At 43.3% G+C, this 20,698-nt stretch overlaps 1 protein-coding gene across 5 annotated transcripts in view; it reads left to right on the top strand.

Annotated features, from left to right (window-relative positions):
• LOC142495812 (uncharacterized) overlaps nucleotides 1-20,698 on the top strand; it is a 151,874-nt gene that overhangs the window by 98,811 nt on the left and 32,365 nt on the right. For 2 of the 5 annotated variants that reach the window (XM_075601797.1, XM_075601800.1), the window contains 2 exons: nucleotides 1,462-1,520; nucleotides 18,941-18,989. In XM_075601797.1, coding sequence (XP_075457912.1) covers nucleotides 1,468-1,520; nucleotides 18,941-18,989 — 102 coding nt within the window. In that variant the 5' untranslated portion in view covers nucleotides 1,462-1,467. Of the gene's footprint in view, nucleotides 1-392; nucleotides 617-1,461; nucleotides 1,521-18,940; nucleotides 18,990-20,698 lie in introns of those variants that run through there. The other 3 variants (XM_075601798.1, XM_075601801.1, XM_075601796.1) reach the window with 2 other exon arrangements.

The raw sequence follows: 20,698 nt of genomic DNA, 5'->3' as shown, positions 1-20,698 counted from the left end.
TTCCAAACAGCTTATAAATTATGGTTGGAAATATACAGAAGCACTAGAACTAAATATTAATGCATTAAGCACTTTTCCATACTGAACTGTGTCATTAAAATGATGCTTTCCAACTTATCCTTTACATAAAGGAACTTTGTGGACATTTTTGCCCTGGTTCATTAAAACGTAGCACATTTGTATTGTCAATTACTATGTTTGTATGAAGTAGAAGGGTTACAATTTGATATATGCCAGAAAATGTGTTGTTGGAACATGTTAAGTATTAAAAAAATGAAGAATGTGAGGAAAGGGAGAAGGGTTGCATTTTTCTGTAACAATTATTGCAATGAGGATATAAAAAAAATGCATATAAATGTATCAATTTCTTAGTCAGCAGAAGAGGAAGCCAGGTAAGAGAGTATAAGTAACAAATGAAGGTGTTTCTCAACACAAGTGGGAAGATCCCGAGTTTCCTGTTTAATTATCAGTCAGTGTTTTTTTGCATGGGTAGTAGCAATTATGTATATATTTAACACCCACACCAGCTTTTTGAGCTATAAAAGTAATGCGTTTACCAACAAGAAAACAGAAGCACAAAGAAACCAAGCCGAAAAGCAAGCTCTAATTTGAACAGGTAGGTGAACTAGTACTTGCTGTGTTTCACATGAAGTGTTTTTATTTCGTTTTGAGCTTCCTCTGATCAGCAAAATGCACTCTGCTTTGGTATCTTCAGCAACATTTTTAAAATGGAGGTTGGGAATGGAAGTTCAACAATTTAAATGTCATATGATTGGTGGTTTCAAGGGGCTCAGATTTACTTTGTTCAATGTTGGGCAAAAATCCTGCTCTGCTTATCAGGTTTTGCTCACCTAGTAATTGATAAATTATACTCAAAGGGAGGTCAGGACTTCACGTACGGTTTGATGATGAAGGAAAGGGGAATTTCTGAAGCTATACTGTATGCTGTTAAAATGTGATTTCGTGTAAAATGTTGGTAAATCTTTTTCTTAGAAGTTAAATTATCCCCAACACAGGTTTTTGCTAATGTGGGTCTGCTATATTTGTTTGGAGCAATAGCTGCTCTATGACTCACAGTATTGTCCATCTGCACACCAGGAGATCTTTTAAAGGTTTTTGGAAGGGGTTAAATAGTAGAAGAACAAGTAATTTTAGTCAATTATGTGTGTTGTCATTCTCAAGACAGTTCTGAAGAATGTTCAAGTCTAATTGGAAATGAATGATAAGCTATTTGATCAATATGCAATGCTTGTTCTCCGTATCTCTAAGAAATGCCTCAAGGGAAATATTTAAAGTACTAAGCAGTGCAATTCCATAAGACACCTTATGTTGCCGAAAGACATCTCACTGCCCACACACTTACAGTAAATGGGGTGTAAAGTGTCTTCTGCAGTTGCACTGGTTAGTAAATATGACCCCAAATGCTTTCCTTCATAATACTTCAATGTTTTGCATTTACAGCTATTCATGGCAGCATATCGCTTTGGCAAATCTATTACTGGACCAATAGAAAAATATTGGTAAGCATTCTCCTCTCTACAAAACCACCGATGTAGCCACAGCTATTCCAACTGTGGCACGCTTTCTCAGGTGAAATGGCAGGATAGTCCCCTTTTCGCACATGGCTGATTTAAAACAATGGCTGCTTCTCCCACTGGGGTGTTGTGTAGGTCCCACTGCAGTGGGCAATAAGTTGCAATAACGTTGGTTACATCTATATCTTCCAACGCAAGAAGAAAAACTTAATTTTCCCCTCTGGAAAATGTATTGAAACTGGTGTGAAACTACAGTATATGAATCAGTCTTAAAAAAAATTACATAGAATGCTTCTGCAATACCTCTTTATTTCCCCTGACTGATTGTACATATCCTAGGGCGGGGTCCAAGTCCTACTTCCCTATTTGAACGATTTGCTAGACCACTATTGGAGAGCTTGGTGGAGATCAGACAGTATAACACAATGCGTATCTATGAGTAACAGGGGCTTATATTTATAGGCTCACACAGTAAGACATTGGTGATCCTAAAAAAAGAGGATCATACACTTATTATGCAACACAGGTTATATAACAATAAACCAACATGTGAGTCACTGTGCCTCTCAATGTCTCTCTTAAAGTCCAAATGTGTGTTATTAAGGGACCCTTGATAGGTTCCGGTACAGTATTGGAGCTCTTAGGTGTGTTTGGTTAACCATTGCATGCTTTTTACTTCACAACGGCTTGAACAGGATCTGGTATGTGCTTTGTGTACATGATTTATGCATGCCTTCATGGCCACTAAGGTAGCCATGGGGTTAATACAAACACCGTAACTACCCTACTACCAATTGCATGTCATGGCAGTGCAAATAGTACTAAGAAATGCTTTACTAACCCCTAAGGTGATGGGTGAACCTCACCCACCATCCTCCTGGGAGGCCTAACCAGCCACCCTGGGGCAACTATCCCATCAATCACCCCCCCCCCCCCCCATACCTCTGCAAAAGTGAGGGACCACTAAGGATCTACGCTGTCATGGTAATATCATGAGATATTATGTAGTTAATCAATGTGGTGCTTGAGGGGTTAAGGAGCTACCCTTGTTTTAGAAAAATACAAAATACTGGGCTTGAAACAGGTCAGGACTTCAAAGGGACTTTATTGGGGTAGGGGTTCATCTTGGATAGCCCACTCAAGGTGTCAACTGTTCTACACAAATTCTATAGACATGGTCTGGGTAGAGGAGCTTCAAAGCCTCCTCTACAAGGGGTGGGCTTATGCTGGTGCCATGAGGAAAAAATGTATTTAAGTCAGGGGAAAAGATTTTAAAAATCAGATCTCACCAGAGGCATGCTTTTAACAAAGTATGTGAGACCTCCTGTTCCTAGCCGGTGGCCTCTCTGGGGAAAATCCATAGCATTTGGTAAAGTATAGGATTTTCTGTTTTACCCTTTTATTTTAAGAAGCTGTTCTGCTTTATATTGTATGCAAAAATGGAGATGGTGAGCGCACATAGAAAACAGAGGGGACACTAATACACAGTCTATTAAAGACAGACAAACCACAAAATCATCCAAAAATACTGATTAATCAGAGGATGGGGGGGGGGGGGGGGATATACAATGATAACAATAATAACTGTTTTCACACGGCCGTGTGTGAGCCTAATCCTGCTAGAATCTAGTATCTTTACACCGTCCTATGAGCCGCAGTCAATAAGACAACAACAGCATGGGACATCAACAGTCCCACCGGCCGTCCCACGAAGTCCCAAGTAAGGAGATTATAGGCAGGAAATAAGAGATATAAACTTTATTCCATGTTGAAAAAAGCAAATGTACACTTACAAATATGTATGCACTCTGGTGCAAACATAGTTGTAAGTGTACATTTGCTTTTTTCAATCTGGAATAAAGTTTATATCTCTAATTTCCTGCCTATAATCTACTTTCTTGGGACTTCGTGGGACGGCCGGTGGGACTGTGGATGTCCCATGCTGTTGATGTCTTATTGACTGGGGCTCATAGGACGGTGTAAATATACCATCTATCAGGATTAGGCTCACACACGGCCGTGTGAGTACAGTTATTATTGTTATCATTGTATATCCCCAACCCCCCCCTCCCATCCTCTGATTAATTAGTATTTTAGGGTGATTTTGTGGTTTGTCTGTCTTTAATAGATTGTGTATTTGTGTCCCCTCTGTTTTCCATGTGCGCTCACCATCTCCATTTTTGCATACATCTTTGAGGATCAAGGGATCATCCTCTTCAGGTTGAGCAGCCGATTCAACCAAGGGCTAGTATAATACCATTTTTTTGTATTTTTAGATTGTTTTCTACTGTATCCACTTCCCCTTGGTGTATGTGACTCTATTTTTTGGTCTAGACACTGTCTACTAAATTGATAGGGAGCGCCGTAGTCATTCTCTCTTCTGCTTTGTATTGTAACTGTATGTTTTTTGTAATACCTTTTCTGTAATCTAAGCACTGTATTTTTATATATATTAAAACATTTAATAAGTAATGCTTTGGGCTCTGAATGAACTGATTGCACGCTCTGGGGATAGTAATTATGATTCGGGCACATTTAGATACAACTGATTTTTGTGGTGTGTATAGTTTATTCTATAATATACAGGGACCTGAGGCCCTGGCAAATATTCCTTTGACATCTTATTATATATTATTATATATTATTATACCCAGATGGTGGCAGTGGATAGTTATGATTTGCAATTGAGTAGGGGATTAATATTAACTCACTGGTTCTTGGAGAAGGAGAAAAGTGGGGTGGCTTGAGTAGCCGTGTGTATTACCCCTGGTTGCTTATCTAAGTCACGTGCTCACTTGTGTGCAGTTCGTTGCGGTGGAATATTGGGACGGATTGAGGGGAGATATTACTAATTTGAGGGACTTTTGCAAAGGTGAAGAGTGGGGCAGTTTGTGAGCTGTATATTAATCCTTGATCCTGTAGAGGAGATATTGTCCATTTGACGGACCTTTGTGGAGGTGAAAAGGGGGAGCGCTTGCGAGCGTCAGTATTAATCCTTGTCCCGTATGCAGGGTGCCACACGTAACATGGGACCTGAAACGTTGTCTTTCAGCTGTTCTTGGCTGTCACATTAAAGAAGAATTCAGTTATAAACTTGTGAGTAGAGCTCTATTTTGTATCTCTATCTTTGAGGAAACTTGAATCTTGAAGAAATTGTTTAATCCCTTGGAAGCCATAATGGTCATGAAGGCATTCTTTATCCATGACTTCATGGCCACTAAGGTAGCCAAGCGGTTACTACAAACACCCTAACTACCCTACTACCAATTGTATGTCAAAGCAGTGCAAATAGTGCTAAGCAATGCTTTACTACTCCCTATGGTAATGGGTGAACCTTTCCCACCATCCTCCTGAGATGTCTAACCAGTCACCATGGGGCAACTATCTCATCAATCACCCCTTATACCTCCGCAAAAGGGTCTAATTGGCATGTAGTGATAGAATTCTATATTTGGGATCTGAAAAAGATGTTATATCTATGGCGCTCAGCACTAATATCACTATATTAAAAAATAATATAAAGTAATAATGAAAGTCAAAAAATAATAAATATCGATATACAACCAGTATCAATGATGTGGCCCGTCCATTGAGGTGCTCCACGTGGTGATAGGTACATGAAAAGATAAAAAAATCATAGCATAATACTGCAACAAACAATAAACCAACATACAACACACACTCAGTACTAGACAAACGCTGAGAACAACAGGTGACAATTAGCAATATAAACACATTTAATTAAAACATACAGTATCATGAATAAAATACATATGAAAAGGTCCAAACAGGACACTCATGCTCAGGACAAGGTACCTGCTTACCAGAGGCAAGGAGGTATCAGGCACTGGATATATTAAAGAGTATCCCCTCTTATGGATAAACAGCTGCTGGCTCTAGCGTCTGCGTTTGGGCGTGGAGCTCTCCTGTGTGCACAGGAGCAGACCTCTCCGGTCTGTGGTGTTTACCTCCGTCTCCAATTCAGTCTGCGCATGTGCAGTGGCTGCCGTGGGATCGTTGCCTGCAGAGGTGTCTAGCCCAGGCTCCGCCGAGTAGTGTAGTATAGCAGATGGAGGCAGATTCGCTGCCGATCAATAGTCAGGCTGCAGCAGTGGGCTTCCAAGGGGGGTATCAGATAAATAAAATGTATCACGCAGGACCACCCTACGCATTTCTGAAGTCTTGCTTCCTTCCTCAGGGGTGCAAAGATAATAACAAAAAAGTCCCTGTGTGTCCCAGTAAATATAGTTCCAGTTTAAAGGTACAATACACATATCCCAAAACTTGGTCATGCGCAGTTGGTACAGTATACTAACGAACGGACTGGGATGCTCAGCAAATACAAACATAAACATGGACAAATAAAACAAAAGACAACAATTAAAACATGAGAATATCTGGTTTGAATACACATAATTGAATGAAAATAAATATAAATATAAAGATAGATAACAGTAGCATTCTAAACAAATCATCACTTAATTAAAACATACATAAATGTAATGACAGTGTATATTAGTTTGGTCATATAGAAATTCTAGAATGCTACTCCATATTAGTCATTGCAAATCAATTATTTTTACCAAAGAGACCATAATAATACGCCCAGTGGCTATCTAGAGAAGTATGTTGAGCAGAACGAGGATCGAGACACCAGTTGATGTGATGTGACCATTACGTATATAGGTCACCATTATAACAATATTTTCCTATAGTATGCCCTTAATGTGAAGTGGCTAATCTATTAAAAATACTATGTGAATATTGATTGATAAAAATCAATCCTATACTTTATAGATGTATAAAGTTTATGTGAAATGACTATCTAAAGAATCACTAAATAAGATATCTACTAATAACTAAAGGTGAGTATATAGATAAATAATAATAATAAAACTGTGTATAGTGAGACTGAAAATATATGTAATAATATATAAAATATATGTAATAACATATAATAATATATAAATATATATAAAAGTGATGAAAGAAATCATATGAGTGCTTAATTCTAGTACAAATGAGTATCTGCATATTAATCCAGTTCTAATGGCCTAAGCCATCAAACCGACCCAAAAATGAAGCATGGCACATACCACATATGCCTCCTATATCTTATTTATCCAGAAGAAAGGGCTTCAGGTCAAATTCTATATTTAATCCGGACGGTGCTAAAGTTTGTAATTTGTAGATCCAAAAGGACTCTCTTCTTCCCAGTATACTTTTCATATCACCTCCATGCCAATTAAGTGCCATGGCCTCAATGGCCACACATTTAAGGCCCTTTGGGTCTTTATTGTGCACTTGGAGAAAATGGTTGGACACATTGTGTGAGACCAGGCCCCTAGTGATGTTATAAATATTTTCGTATAAACGACGTTTGATGGGCCTGGAAGTCATCCCCACATATTGCAGACCACAAGGACATTCAAGGAGATAAATAATATTCGTACTATTGCATGTGATAAATTGTTTTATGGTGTATGTCTTACGTGTTTTGGTAGAAGTGAAGGAAAGTTTTCTGGCACTATATTTACAAGCTGTACATGTATTGCATGTATAATAACCTTTGATACCATTTTTAATTTGACAACTTTTACGTTTTAGAGGGCAGCTGGGGGCCAGCTTTTGGCCTATGTTGGGTGCTTTCGTAAATATTATCTTTGGTTTAATGGGTAATATTTCTGCTAGGTCTTTATCCTTCCTTAAAATTGGCCAATATTTTTGAATGATTTTCTTTATGCCAGGGGCCATCTGGTTGTACTGTGTGATGAATGGTATCTGAGATGTAGTTGTGGTTTGTTTTGGTTTATACTGTAAAAGAGTCGACCGATCTACTAATTCTATTTCTGATATGATTTGATCTAAATGTTTTGATGAATATTTTCTATTAATGAATTTGTTCTTGAAATCTTGTGCCTGTGTGTGAAATGCATCTGCTGTGGAACTGTTTCTTTTAAGTCTGATAAATTGCCCTTTGGGAATGTTATCGATCCACGCAGGGTTGTGATGACTATTGGCATGTAAATAGTTATTAGCTTGAACCTTCTTAAAGTGAGTTTTGGTATGTAGTGTGTTATTGTTGATGTAGATAACCAAATCTAAAAATTCTATAGAAATATTGCTAGATGCAAATAAAAATTTCAAATTAAATAAATTGTTATTAATGTAATCTTTAAATAGCTCTAGCTGCTGTAGTGAACCGGACCAAATGAAGAAAATGTCATCGATGTAGCGCCGCCATAGTACCAGGTCTGCTCCAAAGGGGCAGCTGGACCAGATGAATTTGTTTTCCCAGCTGCCCATGAATAAATTAGCATAGCTAGGAGCAAACCTGGCACCCATGGCAGTGCCACATATCTGTAAAAAATATGAATCATTAAAATTAAAAAAATTGTGTGAAAGAATAAATTGTGTACTAGAAATAAGAAATGATTTAAATGCTGGTGAAACTGAAGGGTCATTGTCTAAAACTTGACCAATAGCATCACAATCCTGTACGTGGTCGATAACAGTATATAATGACGTGACATCGGCTGTAACTAAATAATAATGTGGCTACCATTGAATGTCATTGAGGGTCTGCAATATGTGGGTGGTATCCCTAAGGTATGACGGAAGTTTAGTAACGTAGGGTTGTAGATGGTGGTCTATAAATAGTGACAGATGTGATGTAAGTGACCTGATGCCCGATATGATCGGGCGTCTCGGTGGCTGTTGTAGATTTTTGTGAATTTTGGGGATTATATAAAAGATGGGAATGATGGGGTGCTGGCGGGAAGGGGTTGGTAGGTGGACCTATCTCCAAGAATACGCATTGATTCCTGGATATACTAGGATTTGTCCATGATCACCAACCCGCCCTCCCCCCCTTTGTCAGCAGGCTTAATAACAATCGAACCATTATCTCCAAGTGCACATAACAGGTTTTTCTCTTCTACATTGAGGTTATGTTTTTTTAATTTGTAGTTCCGACTTTGTTGCTTCAAATCGTCTGTGACCATTTGTGCAAAAGTATTGACAAATGGACCACTTATGAATTTGGGAAAAAATGTGGAAGGTTTCTTAAATTTAGAAATAGCAGCAGGTGTTGGATTAATAGGAAGATTCATACTAGTGTCCTGGCGGGAGGCTGCGTCTTTTATAAAATACTTTTTAAGGCACAGCTTCCTGACATAACGCTGTACATCTACATATAGTTGAAAGCTGCTGGGGCCTATGACTGGGGCAAAGGACAGACCTTTTGAAAGTACTTCTCTCTCTTTGTTTGAATTAGGGTATTGGCTAATATTAAATATGTTGGTGTATGTGGAAGTTACCGTCTGTGAATTTTGCCCAGTCTTTCTACCTCCTCTTGTTCCTCTATTGTGTTTTTTCTTTTTCTGTCTTTTGATGTCCCTTCTCTCCCTAGTAGATCTTTGATTGCTTCTCTGGCATTCTGCTGTTCTCTTGTTTTTCTCCAGTCTAAAAAAGAAAAAGTGGGTTTATCCTCCCGAGACTGGGTAGAGCTAATACGTTCTTGTTCAAAGTCTACTAGTGGTTGGTACTTGTTACTTTGTTGGAACTGTTCGAAAATACACTAAATTTCCCTATCTAATTGTGCAACATTTTGTACTGGCATATCAGGTTTAATTGCCTGATTGGACCTTGGACGACTATCCCCTCTTTTAGGTTTGGGGGACATGAACTGAACTGGATTAGGAGATTTCTCATTTGTACTCGGAATTAGTTTTTGAAGTGAAACTTCTTTTGTGGCACCTAGTCCTGATAGAGCAAAACTGGATAGATGGGGGGCGAAACGTGAAACGGAAGTGACGTCACGTAATGGACGCCGCTCCGCTCACACGTCCCCTGTCACATGCGGCGGCGATAGCCGCCGGCGCCGCTCCTAATTGCCGCCACAGCCCCCCACACACCCCCCCCCCACACCCCCGGCTGCTGACATATGCGGCGGCGATAGCCGCCGCCGCTCCTAACAGCCCGCCTATCTTCCACGACCACTGACATGCCGCGCATGCGCAGTTGTGATGGCGCTGCTGAAGGACGCCACACATGCGCAGAAGCGGCTGGCAGCGGCGCCGCTCCTAATCGCTGCCACAGCCCTCCCCCCTCCCCCCACCACCCTCCCCCCACCCCCCCTCCCCCCACACTCCCGGCTGCTGACATATGCAGCGGCGATAGCCGCCGCCGCTCCTAACGGCCCGCCTAACTTCCACGACCGCTGCCATGCCGCGCATGCGCAGTTGTGATTGCGCCGCTGAAGGACGCCACACATGCGCAGAAGCAGCTGGCAGCGGCACCATTCAGCCCTCCAGTGACGCGGGCATTTGCGGGCCCCCCAGGAAGCGGTGGCACACGGCGCAAACCCGGGCGCAACCCGCGTGGACCCCCCACACACTGATGGACCCCCCCACACACTGATGGACCCCCCCCGGACCCCCCCACACACTGACTGACCCCCTCAGACCCCCACACACACTGACTGACCCCCCAGACCCCCACACACACTGACTGACCCTCCAGACCCCCACACACACTGACTAACCCCCCCAGACCACCACACACACTGACTGACTCCCCCAGACCCCCACACACACTGACTGACCCCCCAGACCCCCACACACACTGACTGTATAGTTCCAGTTTAAAGGTACAATACACATATCCCAAAACTTGGTCATGCGCAGTTGGTACAGTATACTAACGAACGGACTGGGATGCTCAGCAAATACAAACATAAACATGGACAAATAAAACAAAAGACAACAATTAAAACATGAGAATATCTGGTTTGAATACACATAATTGAATGAAAATAAATATAAATATAAAGATAGATAACAGTAGCATTCTAAACAAATCATCACTTAATTAAAACATACATAAATGTAGTGACAGTGTATATTAGTTTGGTCATATAGAAATTCTAGAATGCTACTCCATATTAGTCATTGCAAATCAATTATTTTTACCAAAGAGACCATAATAATACGCCCAGTGGCTATCTAGAGAAGTACAGTATGTTGAGCAGAACGAGGATCGAGACACCAGTTGATGTGATGTGACCATTACGTATATAGGTCACCATTATAACAATATTTTCCTATAGTATGCCCTTAATGTGAAGTGGCTAATCTATTAAAAATACTATGTGAATATTGATTGATAAAAATCAATCCTATACTTTATAGATGTATAAAGTTTATGTGAAATGACTATCTAAAGAATCACTAAATAAGATATCTACTAATAACTAAAGGTGAGTATATAGATAAATAATAATAATAAAACTGTGTATAGTGAGACTGAAAATATATGTAATAATATATAAAATATATGTAATAACATATAATAATATATAAATATATATAAAAGTGATGAAAGAAATCATATGAGTGCTTAATTCTAGTACAAATGAGTATCTGCATATTAATCCAGTTCTAATGGCCTAAGCCATCAAACCGACCCAAAAATGAAGCATGGCACATACCACATATGCCTCCTATATCTTATTTATCCAGAAGAAAGGGCTTCAGGTCAAATTCTATATTTAATCCGGACGGTGCTAAAGTTTGTAATTTGTAGATCCAAAAGGACTCTCTTCTTCCCAGTATACTTTTCATATCACCTCCATGCCAATTAAGTGCCATGGCCTCAATGGCCACACATTTAAGGCCCTTTGGGTCTTTATTGTGCACTTGGAGAAAATGGTTGGACACATTGTGTGAGACCAGGCCCCTAGTGATGTTATAAATATTTTCGTATAAACGACGTTTGATGGGCCTGGAAGTCATCCCCACATATTGCAGACCACAAGGACATTCAAGGAGATAAATAATATTCGTACTATTGCATGTGATAAATTGTTTTATGGTGTATGTCTTACGTGTTTTGGTAGAAGTGAAGGAAAGTTTTCTGGCACTATATTTACAAGCTGTACATGTATTGCATGTATAATAACCTTTGATACCATTTTTAATTTGACAACTTTTACGTTTTAGAGGGCAGCTGGGGGCCAGCTTTTGGCCTATGTTGGGTGCTTTCGTAAATATTATCTTTGGTTTAATGGGTAATATTTCTGCTAGGTCTTTATCCTTCCTTAAAATTGGCCAATATTTTTGAATGATTTTCTTTATGCCAGGGGCCATCTGGTTGTACTGTGTGATGAATGGTATCTGAGATGTAGTTGTGGTTTGTTTTGGTTTATACTGTAAAAGAGTCGACCGATCTACTAATTCTATTTCTGATATGATTTGATCTAAATGTTTTGATGAATATTTTCTATTAATGAATTTGTTCTTGAAATCTTGTGCCTGTGTGTGAAATGCATCTGCTGTGGAACTGTTTCTTTTAAGTCTGATAAATTGCCCTTTGGGAATGTTATCGATCCACGCAGGGTTGTGATGACTATTGGCATGTAAATAGTTATTAGCTTGAACCTTCTTAAAGTGAGTTTTGGTATGTAGTGTGTTATTGTTGATGTAGATAACCAAATCTAAAAATTCTATAGAAATATTGCTAGATGCAAATAAAAATTTCAAATTAAATAAATTGTTATTAATGTAATCTTTAAATAGCTCTAGCTGCTGTAGTGAACCGGACCAAATGAAGAAAATGTCATCGATGTAGCGCCGCCATAGTACCAGGTCTGCTCCAAAGGGGCAGCTGGACCAGATGAATTTGTTTTCCCAGCTGCCCATGAATAAATTAGCATAGCTAGGAGCAAACCTGGCACCCATGGCAGTGCCACATATCTGTAAAAAATATGAATCATTAAAATTAAAAAAATTGTGTGAAAGAATAAATTGTGTACTAGAAATAAGAAATGATTTAAATGCTGGTGAAACTGAAGGGTCATTGTCTAAAACTTGACCAATAGCATCACAACCCTGTACGTGGTCGATAACAGTATATAATGACGTGACATCGGCTGTAACTAAATAATAATGTGGCTACCATTGAATGTCATTGAGGGTCTGCAATATGTGGGTGGTATCCCTAAGGTATGACGGAAGTTTAGTAACGTAGGGTTGTAGATGGTGGTCTATAAATAGTGACAGATGTGATGTAAGTGACCTGATGCCCGATATGATCGGGCGTCTCGGTGGCTGTTGTAGATTTTTGTGAATTTTGGGGATTATATAAAAGATGGGAATGATGGGGTGCTGGCGGGAAGGGGTTGGTAGGTGGACCTATCTCCAAGAATACGCATTGATTCCTGGATATACTAGGATTTGTCCATGATCACCAACCCGCCCTCCCCCCCTTTGTCAGCAGGCTTAATAACAATCGAACCATTATCTCCAAGTGCACATAACAGGTTTTTCTCTTCTACATTGAGGTTATGTTTTTTTAATTTGTAGTTCCGACTTTGTTGCTTCAAATCGTCTGTGACCATTTGTGCAAAAGTATTGACAAATGGACCACTTATGAATTTGGGAAAAAATGTGGAAGGTTTCTTAAATTTAGAAATAGCAGCAGGTGTTGGATTAATAGGAAGATTCATACTAGTGTCCTGGCGGGAGGCTGCGTCTTTTATAAAATACTTTTTAAGGCACAGCTTCCTGACATAACGCTGTACATCTACATATAGTTGAAAGCTGCTGGGGCCTATGACTGGGGCAAAGGACAGACCTTTTGAAAGTACTTCTCTCTCTTTGTTTGAATTAGGGTATTGGCTAATATTAAATATGTTGGTGTATGTGGAAGTTACCGTCTGTGAATTTTGCCCAGTCTTTCTACCTCCTCTTGTTCCTCTATTGTGTTTTTTCTTTTTCTGTCTTTTGATGTCCCTTCTCTCCCTAGTAGATCTTTGATTGCTTCTCTGGCATTCTGCTGTTCTCTTGTTTTTCTCCAGTCTAAAAAAGAAAAAGTGGGTTTATCCTCCCGAGACTGGGTAGAGCTAATACGTTCTTGTTCAAAGTCTACTAGTGGTTGGTACTTGTTACTTTGTTGGAACTGTTCGAAAATACACTAAATTTCCCTATCTAATTGTGCAACATTTTGTACTGGCATATCAGGTTTAATTGCCTGATTGGACCTTGGACGACTATCCCCTCTTTTAGGTTTGGGGGACATGAACTGAACTGGATTAGGAGATTTCTCATTTGTACTCGGAATTAGTTTTTGAAGTGAAACTTCTTTTGTGGCACCTAGTCCTGATAGAGCAAAACTGGATAGATGGGGGGCGAAACGTGAAACGGAAGTGACGTCACGTAATGGACGCCGCTCCGCTCACACGTCCCCTGTCACATGCGGCGGCGATAGCCGCCGGCGCCGCTCCTAATTGCCGCCACAGCCCCCCACACACCCCCCCCCACACCCCCGGCTGCTGACATATGCGGCGGCGATAGCCGCCGCCGCTCCTAACAGCCCGCCTATCTTCCACGACCACTGACATGCCGCGCATGCGCAGTTGTGATGGCGCTGCTGAAGGACGCCACACATGCGCAGAAGCGGCTGGCAGCGGCGCCGCTCCTAATCGCTGCCACAGCCCTCCCCCCTCCCCCCACCACCCTCCCCCCACCCCCCCTCCCCCCACACTCCCGGCTGCTGACATATGCAGCGGCGATAGCCGCCGCCGCTCCTAACGGCCCGCCTAACTTCCACGACCGCTGCCATGCCGCGCATGCGCAGTTGTGATTGCGCCGCTGAAGGACGCCACACATGCGCAGAAGCAGCTGGCAGCGGCACCATTCAGCCCTCCAGTGACGCGGGCATTTGCGGGCCCCCCAGGAAGCGGTGGCACACGGCGCAAACCCGGGCGCAACCCGCGTGGACCCCCCACACACTGATGGACCCCCCCACACACTGATGGACCCCCCCCGGACCCCTCCACACACTGACTGACCCCCTCAGACCCCCACACACACTGACTGACCCCCCAGACCCCCACACACACTGACTGACCCTCCAGACCCCCACACACACTGACTAACCCCCCCAGACCCCCACACACACTGACTGACTCCCCCAGACCCCCACACACACTGACTGACCCCCCAGACCCCCACACACACTGACTGACCCCCCCAGACCCCCACACACACTGACTGACCCCCCCAGACCCCCACACACACTGACTGACCCCCCCAGACCCCCACACACACTGACTGACCCCCCCAGACCCCCACACACACTGACTGACCCCCCCAGACCCCCACACACACTGACTGACCCCCCAGACACTGACTGACCCCTCCTAGACCCCCACACACATTGACTGACCCCCCCAGACCCCCACACACACTGACTGACCCCCCCCAGACCTCCACACACACTGACTGACCCCCCCCAGACCCCCACACACACTGACTGACCCTCCCCCAGACCCCCACACACTGACTGACCCTCCCCCAGACCCCCACACACTGACTGACCCCACCCCAGACCCCCACACACACTGACTGACCCCCCCAGACCCCCACACACACTGACTGACCCCCCCAGACCCCCACACACACTGACGGACCCCCCCCAGACCCCCACACACACTGACAGATGCCCCCAGACCCCCCCACACACTGACTGATGCCCCCAGACCCCCACACACACTGACTGACCCCCCCACACACCACACACACACACACACACACACACACACACACACACACACACACACACACACACACACACACACACACACACACACACACACACACACACACACACACACACACACACACCACCCCCCACACACACACCACACCCCCGCCACACACACCACCCCCCCCCCACACACACCCCCCCCCCCCCCACACACACACCACCCCCCCCCCCACACCCCCACACACCCCCACACACCCACCCCCCCACTAGCACCCCCCCCCCCCTCACACCCCCCCCACACACACCACACCCCCACACACACCACCCCCCCACACCCCTCACCCACACCCCCCCCCACACACACACACCACCCCCCCCCCACACACACACACCACCCCCCCCACACACACACACCACCCCCCCCACACACACACACACACCACCACCCCCACACATACACCCCACCCACACATACACCCCCCCACACATACACACACACACACTGACATACATACACACACTGACTGACTGACTGACATACATACACACACACACTGACTGATACACATACAGACACTGACTGACACACATACACAAAAGGAATTCACACTTAGTGCAAATAGCTAATACAGGGGATGTGTGCCGAGCACGCGCATTATAAGTCAAATGTATTTGCGTTTTGTCAATGAAATTGTATTTTGATTTTTAATTAAAACATCACCAATACAAATACAATTTCTGTGACAAAAGTCAAAGAAGTTTCACTTACTATGCGCGTGCACAGCACACATAGCTTTTTTTTTTGTAGTGGTTGGGTATTTTGTGTTAGTAATCTCTGTGGGTGTTTTCTTTGGGATGTTTGTATTTTACATTTTCCTTAGCTGTCTTTTTCCAATTTCTGTAACATCCAGTTTTGTAATCAATTCTATCTCTTTGGAATTTGACCTGCTTACGACTAATTGTTTCCTTCTGGAAATTGTCCATCCTGGACTTAATTTTTGTCTCTAGGGCTGGCAAATCACTATGGTTTTTAAATGGTTCAAATTGTTCCTTCAACTCATTGATTTCTTTATCAAGTTTTTGCAATAGTATTTTGCGTTTAGATATCAGTAATTGAATGAGTTCAAAGGAACAGTTATCTAGAATCCGATTCCATTCCAAAAGGAACTCTTCATGCTGGAAATCAGTAGTGGAAGGCTTGAATATTCTCAAGCCGCGGGGAATTCTATTCTGCTCAACATACTTCTCTAACGTGATGACATCCCACATTTGTTTAATTTCACTCATGAGTACTTTTTCAAGTCTCTCGACAAGCTCATACATGTTGTCAGGAACATTCTCTATTTCAATGGGTGATTCATCCTCAGAAAAGATTTTTTCAATATCAATATTTCTATTTGCCCGTAAGGCAAATAGCTGTGACATGGTGGAAACACGTGGGACTAAGCTGCTAACCTTGAAGGGGATGGATACAAGGGAAGGAAAAAAAAAAAAGGGTAGCGCTAGGTCCTAGAAAATAGGCCGACTGCCTGTGATATAACTCTGACCCATGGTCAGACAGTGCTGAGCGCCATAGATATAACATCTTTTTCACTTCTACTGTCTGACCAGGGGTCAGAGTTATATCACAGGCAGCCGGCCTATTTTCTAGGACCTAGCGCTACCCTTTTTTTTTTTTTCCCTTATATTTGGGATCTGCTTCATTTCTTTGAGGTGTATGAATGTTTTAATGGTCACGTTGTTAATTACATCTTCAACTCTAGTGAGCTCCCTCTTCTTCCTCTAAACAAAACTATCCTTCTCGCTCTCAAGTTTGAATAGGGGGTTATGAAAGAGAAGCATAATTTTCAATTCAGATGTAGAGTGGTAAGGTCTATTTTTTTTATTTTAAACCTGTCCCAAACGGATAAGTGAATGGTGTGTAGTGGGTAGCACTTTTTTGTATGTCCCTGGCAGTTTTAGGGCTATAGTGAATAGTTTAATTGAAGTAGGTTGATGTAGCGGTCCTCGATGTCAACCCACCTGTACCTGCTGTGTAATTTGTGCTGCTTGGAAGTAGGAGTTTACATGAGGAACTGCAAAACCGCACATTTGATCTTTTTTTCCAACTATGTAACACGGTCCCCCCCTCCCCCCCAACCTCACGTAGGGACCAGTGTTTGGGAGTAGGCATATTACCAGGTGTGTGTGGTGCTCTATATGTAGGCTTGCAGGAGTTCTGAGTGGTCTGCCAGATGGTAAGGAGACAGGAACAGGACTGGCTCAAACGGTCTCTGAGATCTTCTGGGTTGGTGTCAGCGCCTCCAGCGGTGATGGAACCCATTGGGTGTGGGTGTCAGCCCCCATCACTGCACAATCATATCCCTCCTGCCCAGGAACTGACACAAGAGGCAGAGGTATCTTTGAACAGACTTTATTGCAGGGCATGCTGCATCAGCTCTTCTTTGTAGCACATCTCATTCTCCACTCGCCCCAGGCTTTCAGACGGTGCATACCCGTCAGTAGGGCTCTGATCCTGATGGTCTCTAGGCCAGCCGGCCTAAAGTGAGCATGCTTTCCCCGCCATGGGGAAGGCTGACAGCTCCATCCTCTCTCACTGAGGAGCAGAGGACAAGGACCTTCTCTCCCTCTTCACTCTCTGAAGAGCTGAGGGGAAGCACACCCTCACTTCCGGAGGAGCAGGGGAACAATCTCTTCACTCTCTCAAGGGCAGAGAGGAAGAACCTCTTCACTGAGGAAGAACTACTAACTTTTGGCTACTCCCATAGAAATCTCTGAAAGGGGCGGGCTCATGGACTGTACCCACCTACAAGCTGTACATAGGCCATGAGTCATCACCTACCTTCCTTCACTTTCAAGGGAAGCAGAGGGGGGGGGGGGGCACTGGCTCATAGATTAACCTGCTAATGCCTGGAACTTAACAGGACTTACATAGCAGATACACTAAGTGGAGAGAAACAGGTACTTATGGAACATACCCTGTTATAACCATCATTTCTAGGGTTACTTTTAGGCTTTATTTGTAGTGTCACAAACCTAAATCCTGGGGCCCAGGACAAATTAAAGGATCAGGTAGCCCCCCCACCATACCGTTACCCCCCACCACATGGCGCACTGGGGTTCCCAGAGTGGGTAAGAGAAGGTATGGGCCGAGGAGGGGGGGGAGAGGTATGGGCTTGGGGGAGCAGATGTGGGTTGAGGGTTGGGTGAGGAGCAGGGCTGGCTTGATGGCAGCTCCATTGGTGCCCCACACTTACAGAGGCCCCACGATCTTTCTCTGAACAATAAAACTGATTGCCAATTGTAAGTGTCTCTTACCTTGACCGGCAGCATCTCTTCCTACAGTGTCGCATTATTATGGTGCCACACCGTCAAATGGCTTCCAATTGCCATGACAACGGAACATCACATGGCATCACAACGTCACATAGTGTTGCGTTACCATGACAACGGCCCTGATCACAGAGCCACTGTGTACCTGAGTGGCCCAGCTTCAATCCCCTCACTGTGTTAAGATCTCTTCTTATTGACTTAACTGATTGATTTAAAGCTACATTTGATGCAAGGCTATTGCAAACTCAGAACCAAAGAAATAGTTTAAAAAAATTATAGCAAGAAATAGAAAAATATTGTTAGATCACATTATAATTTGTGTGGTAATTAAATACTCAACTAATTATTTCTATTGATCAAAAAAAATCAATCCTATAATCAATGCAATGTTCTACATGACGCTTGTAATACCAACATTTTAAGATATTTAGCTTGATACATAGCCTACGTGTTTACAAGAAGTTTCTGAAATACAACAGTACAAATTATACTATTAAATGTAGCATATTGTTGTATCATTCCAGTGGACATGAAGGAACTTTCCAGCGAGGAGTCTCATCACTGTGGATTGAGGTAAGATTTTTGGCAAACATGCTATGACATTCCATATCATTTAGAAAAGTCTAATGATTTTTTTTAAGGCGAATATCTTTGCTGTTCCTTGAAAGAGTATGAGATCTCCCTATAAGGGATCAACTGGGGCTGAAGGGAATGGGATACACTCAAAATATGAAGAAAAAACTGTGGTGAATAAAATAATTCCTTCAATAGTATTGATGATTATCTTCATGGACCTGGCCCTTTAGCAAGTGTACAGAATGATAACTTTGTATCTTGTGGAGGTTAGTACCAGATTAGAATTCCACTCTATATAGAAACGGTATGAGTCCTGTATATCCTAGTGCAGAGGGAGAGAGGGTTTGAGCTGGTATAAAAGGGGTTGCACCCCATATGGCCACCCCCTGACCTCACCAGGGAGACAAGGGGCTAACTGGACTGCGGTCCCGGAATGTGGTTTGCACCTTGTTATATCATGAAAATGTGTGTTCCCCTGTTCCCATGTTTTATTATTATGTCAGTGTCTGCAGCACACACTGGGATCCATCCGGGAGGGCAAGGGTTAATAGCTGTATAGTGATTATAGCCCTTTGTTTAATTTTCCCGCCTTTTCAGGCACCATTTTGCAGGGTCCCATAGGCCGCCATTGAAGCTCCATTCATTTCAATGGCGGATCTAGCTGTTTTGGACCTGTTTCCCTCAAAGACCAGCAGGTGGCGTCCGAGAGGAGGAGCGGCGGTTTCCCATTGTAAGTCAATGGGCTCATTGACTTCAATGGAGATTCCTCGACGGCGCTTTCCAGGAACGAGTTGGCTGCCGTCCAAACCGCGAAACCGCAAAGCGGATACTTTATCTGAAAAAGGGCTTTGATCACTGATTAGTCAAGTTCAACGTTAAGTGGCGTGGGAATCTTCAGTTCTAGGGCACCCAGAAATAAAATTATTTTTGCCCCTAGTTCCTAGACCACCCCCCACTCGACCACCACCGGGTCCCCGAATCCAGGACCCCCAGAAAGGGTCGTGCTGAAAGAGCGGGTCGCGCCATAGGTTCCAATGGCGGCGGCAGAAGCAGCTCAATAAAATAACTAAGTCAGAAACGCTACAAACCATAAGCCCATATCTCCGGTTGTGGAGGGTCCAGAGGGCCAGGATTTGGGGTACCTGTAGTCACTGCTCCGGCATGACTGCAGAACCATCCTTGACCCTCTCTGACCAACCCGACGGAGTATGGACCACCTTAAAGGTTCCGTAGTTTTTCCCATAGATTTCAATGGCGGCCGGTTCCCATTGACGGGCTATGGCGGAGAAACCCCATAGGCTTCAACGGCGGCGATGCCCTGTTGAAAGTCTATGGCGGCGGATTCCCATAGCCGCCAATAGTGGCGGTTTACCATTGAAAGTCTATGGCGGCGGAGCCCATTGTTTTCAATGGGGATTTAGTGAAAAACCGTGATTTAATTTACAGCGGAGAATTTTGTATTAAAATAGGAAACGGTTTAAGTAGTATTTGTGTATCTCCGGTTCCGAAGGCCGTAGCGGGCTGAAACTTGGACCATATGGTGTCCCAGTTCTGGCATTGAGATCTGGGTAGATAGACCCGCTGGACCCAACGAAACCGGATATTTTAATATGTTCATGTTTTACCTTTAATGTTGTATCCCAATGCAGGGATAAAAACCCGAGGAGATTCCTTTGCACAAAGGGAAGCAGATGGTCACAGAGGCG

The sequence above is a fragment of the Ascaphus truei genome, chromosome 5, assembly GCF_040206685.1.
Source record: "Ascaphus truei isolate aAscTru1 chromosome 5, aAscTru1.hap1, whole genome shotgun sequence".
Classification (NCBI taxonomy): domain Eukaryota; kingdom Metazoa; phylum Chordata; class Amphibia; order Anura; family Ascaphidae; genus Ascaphus; species Ascaphus truei.
The sequence above is the reverse complement of the archived record's forward strand: the minus strand, read 5'-3'. Positions and strand labels throughout refer to the sequence as shown.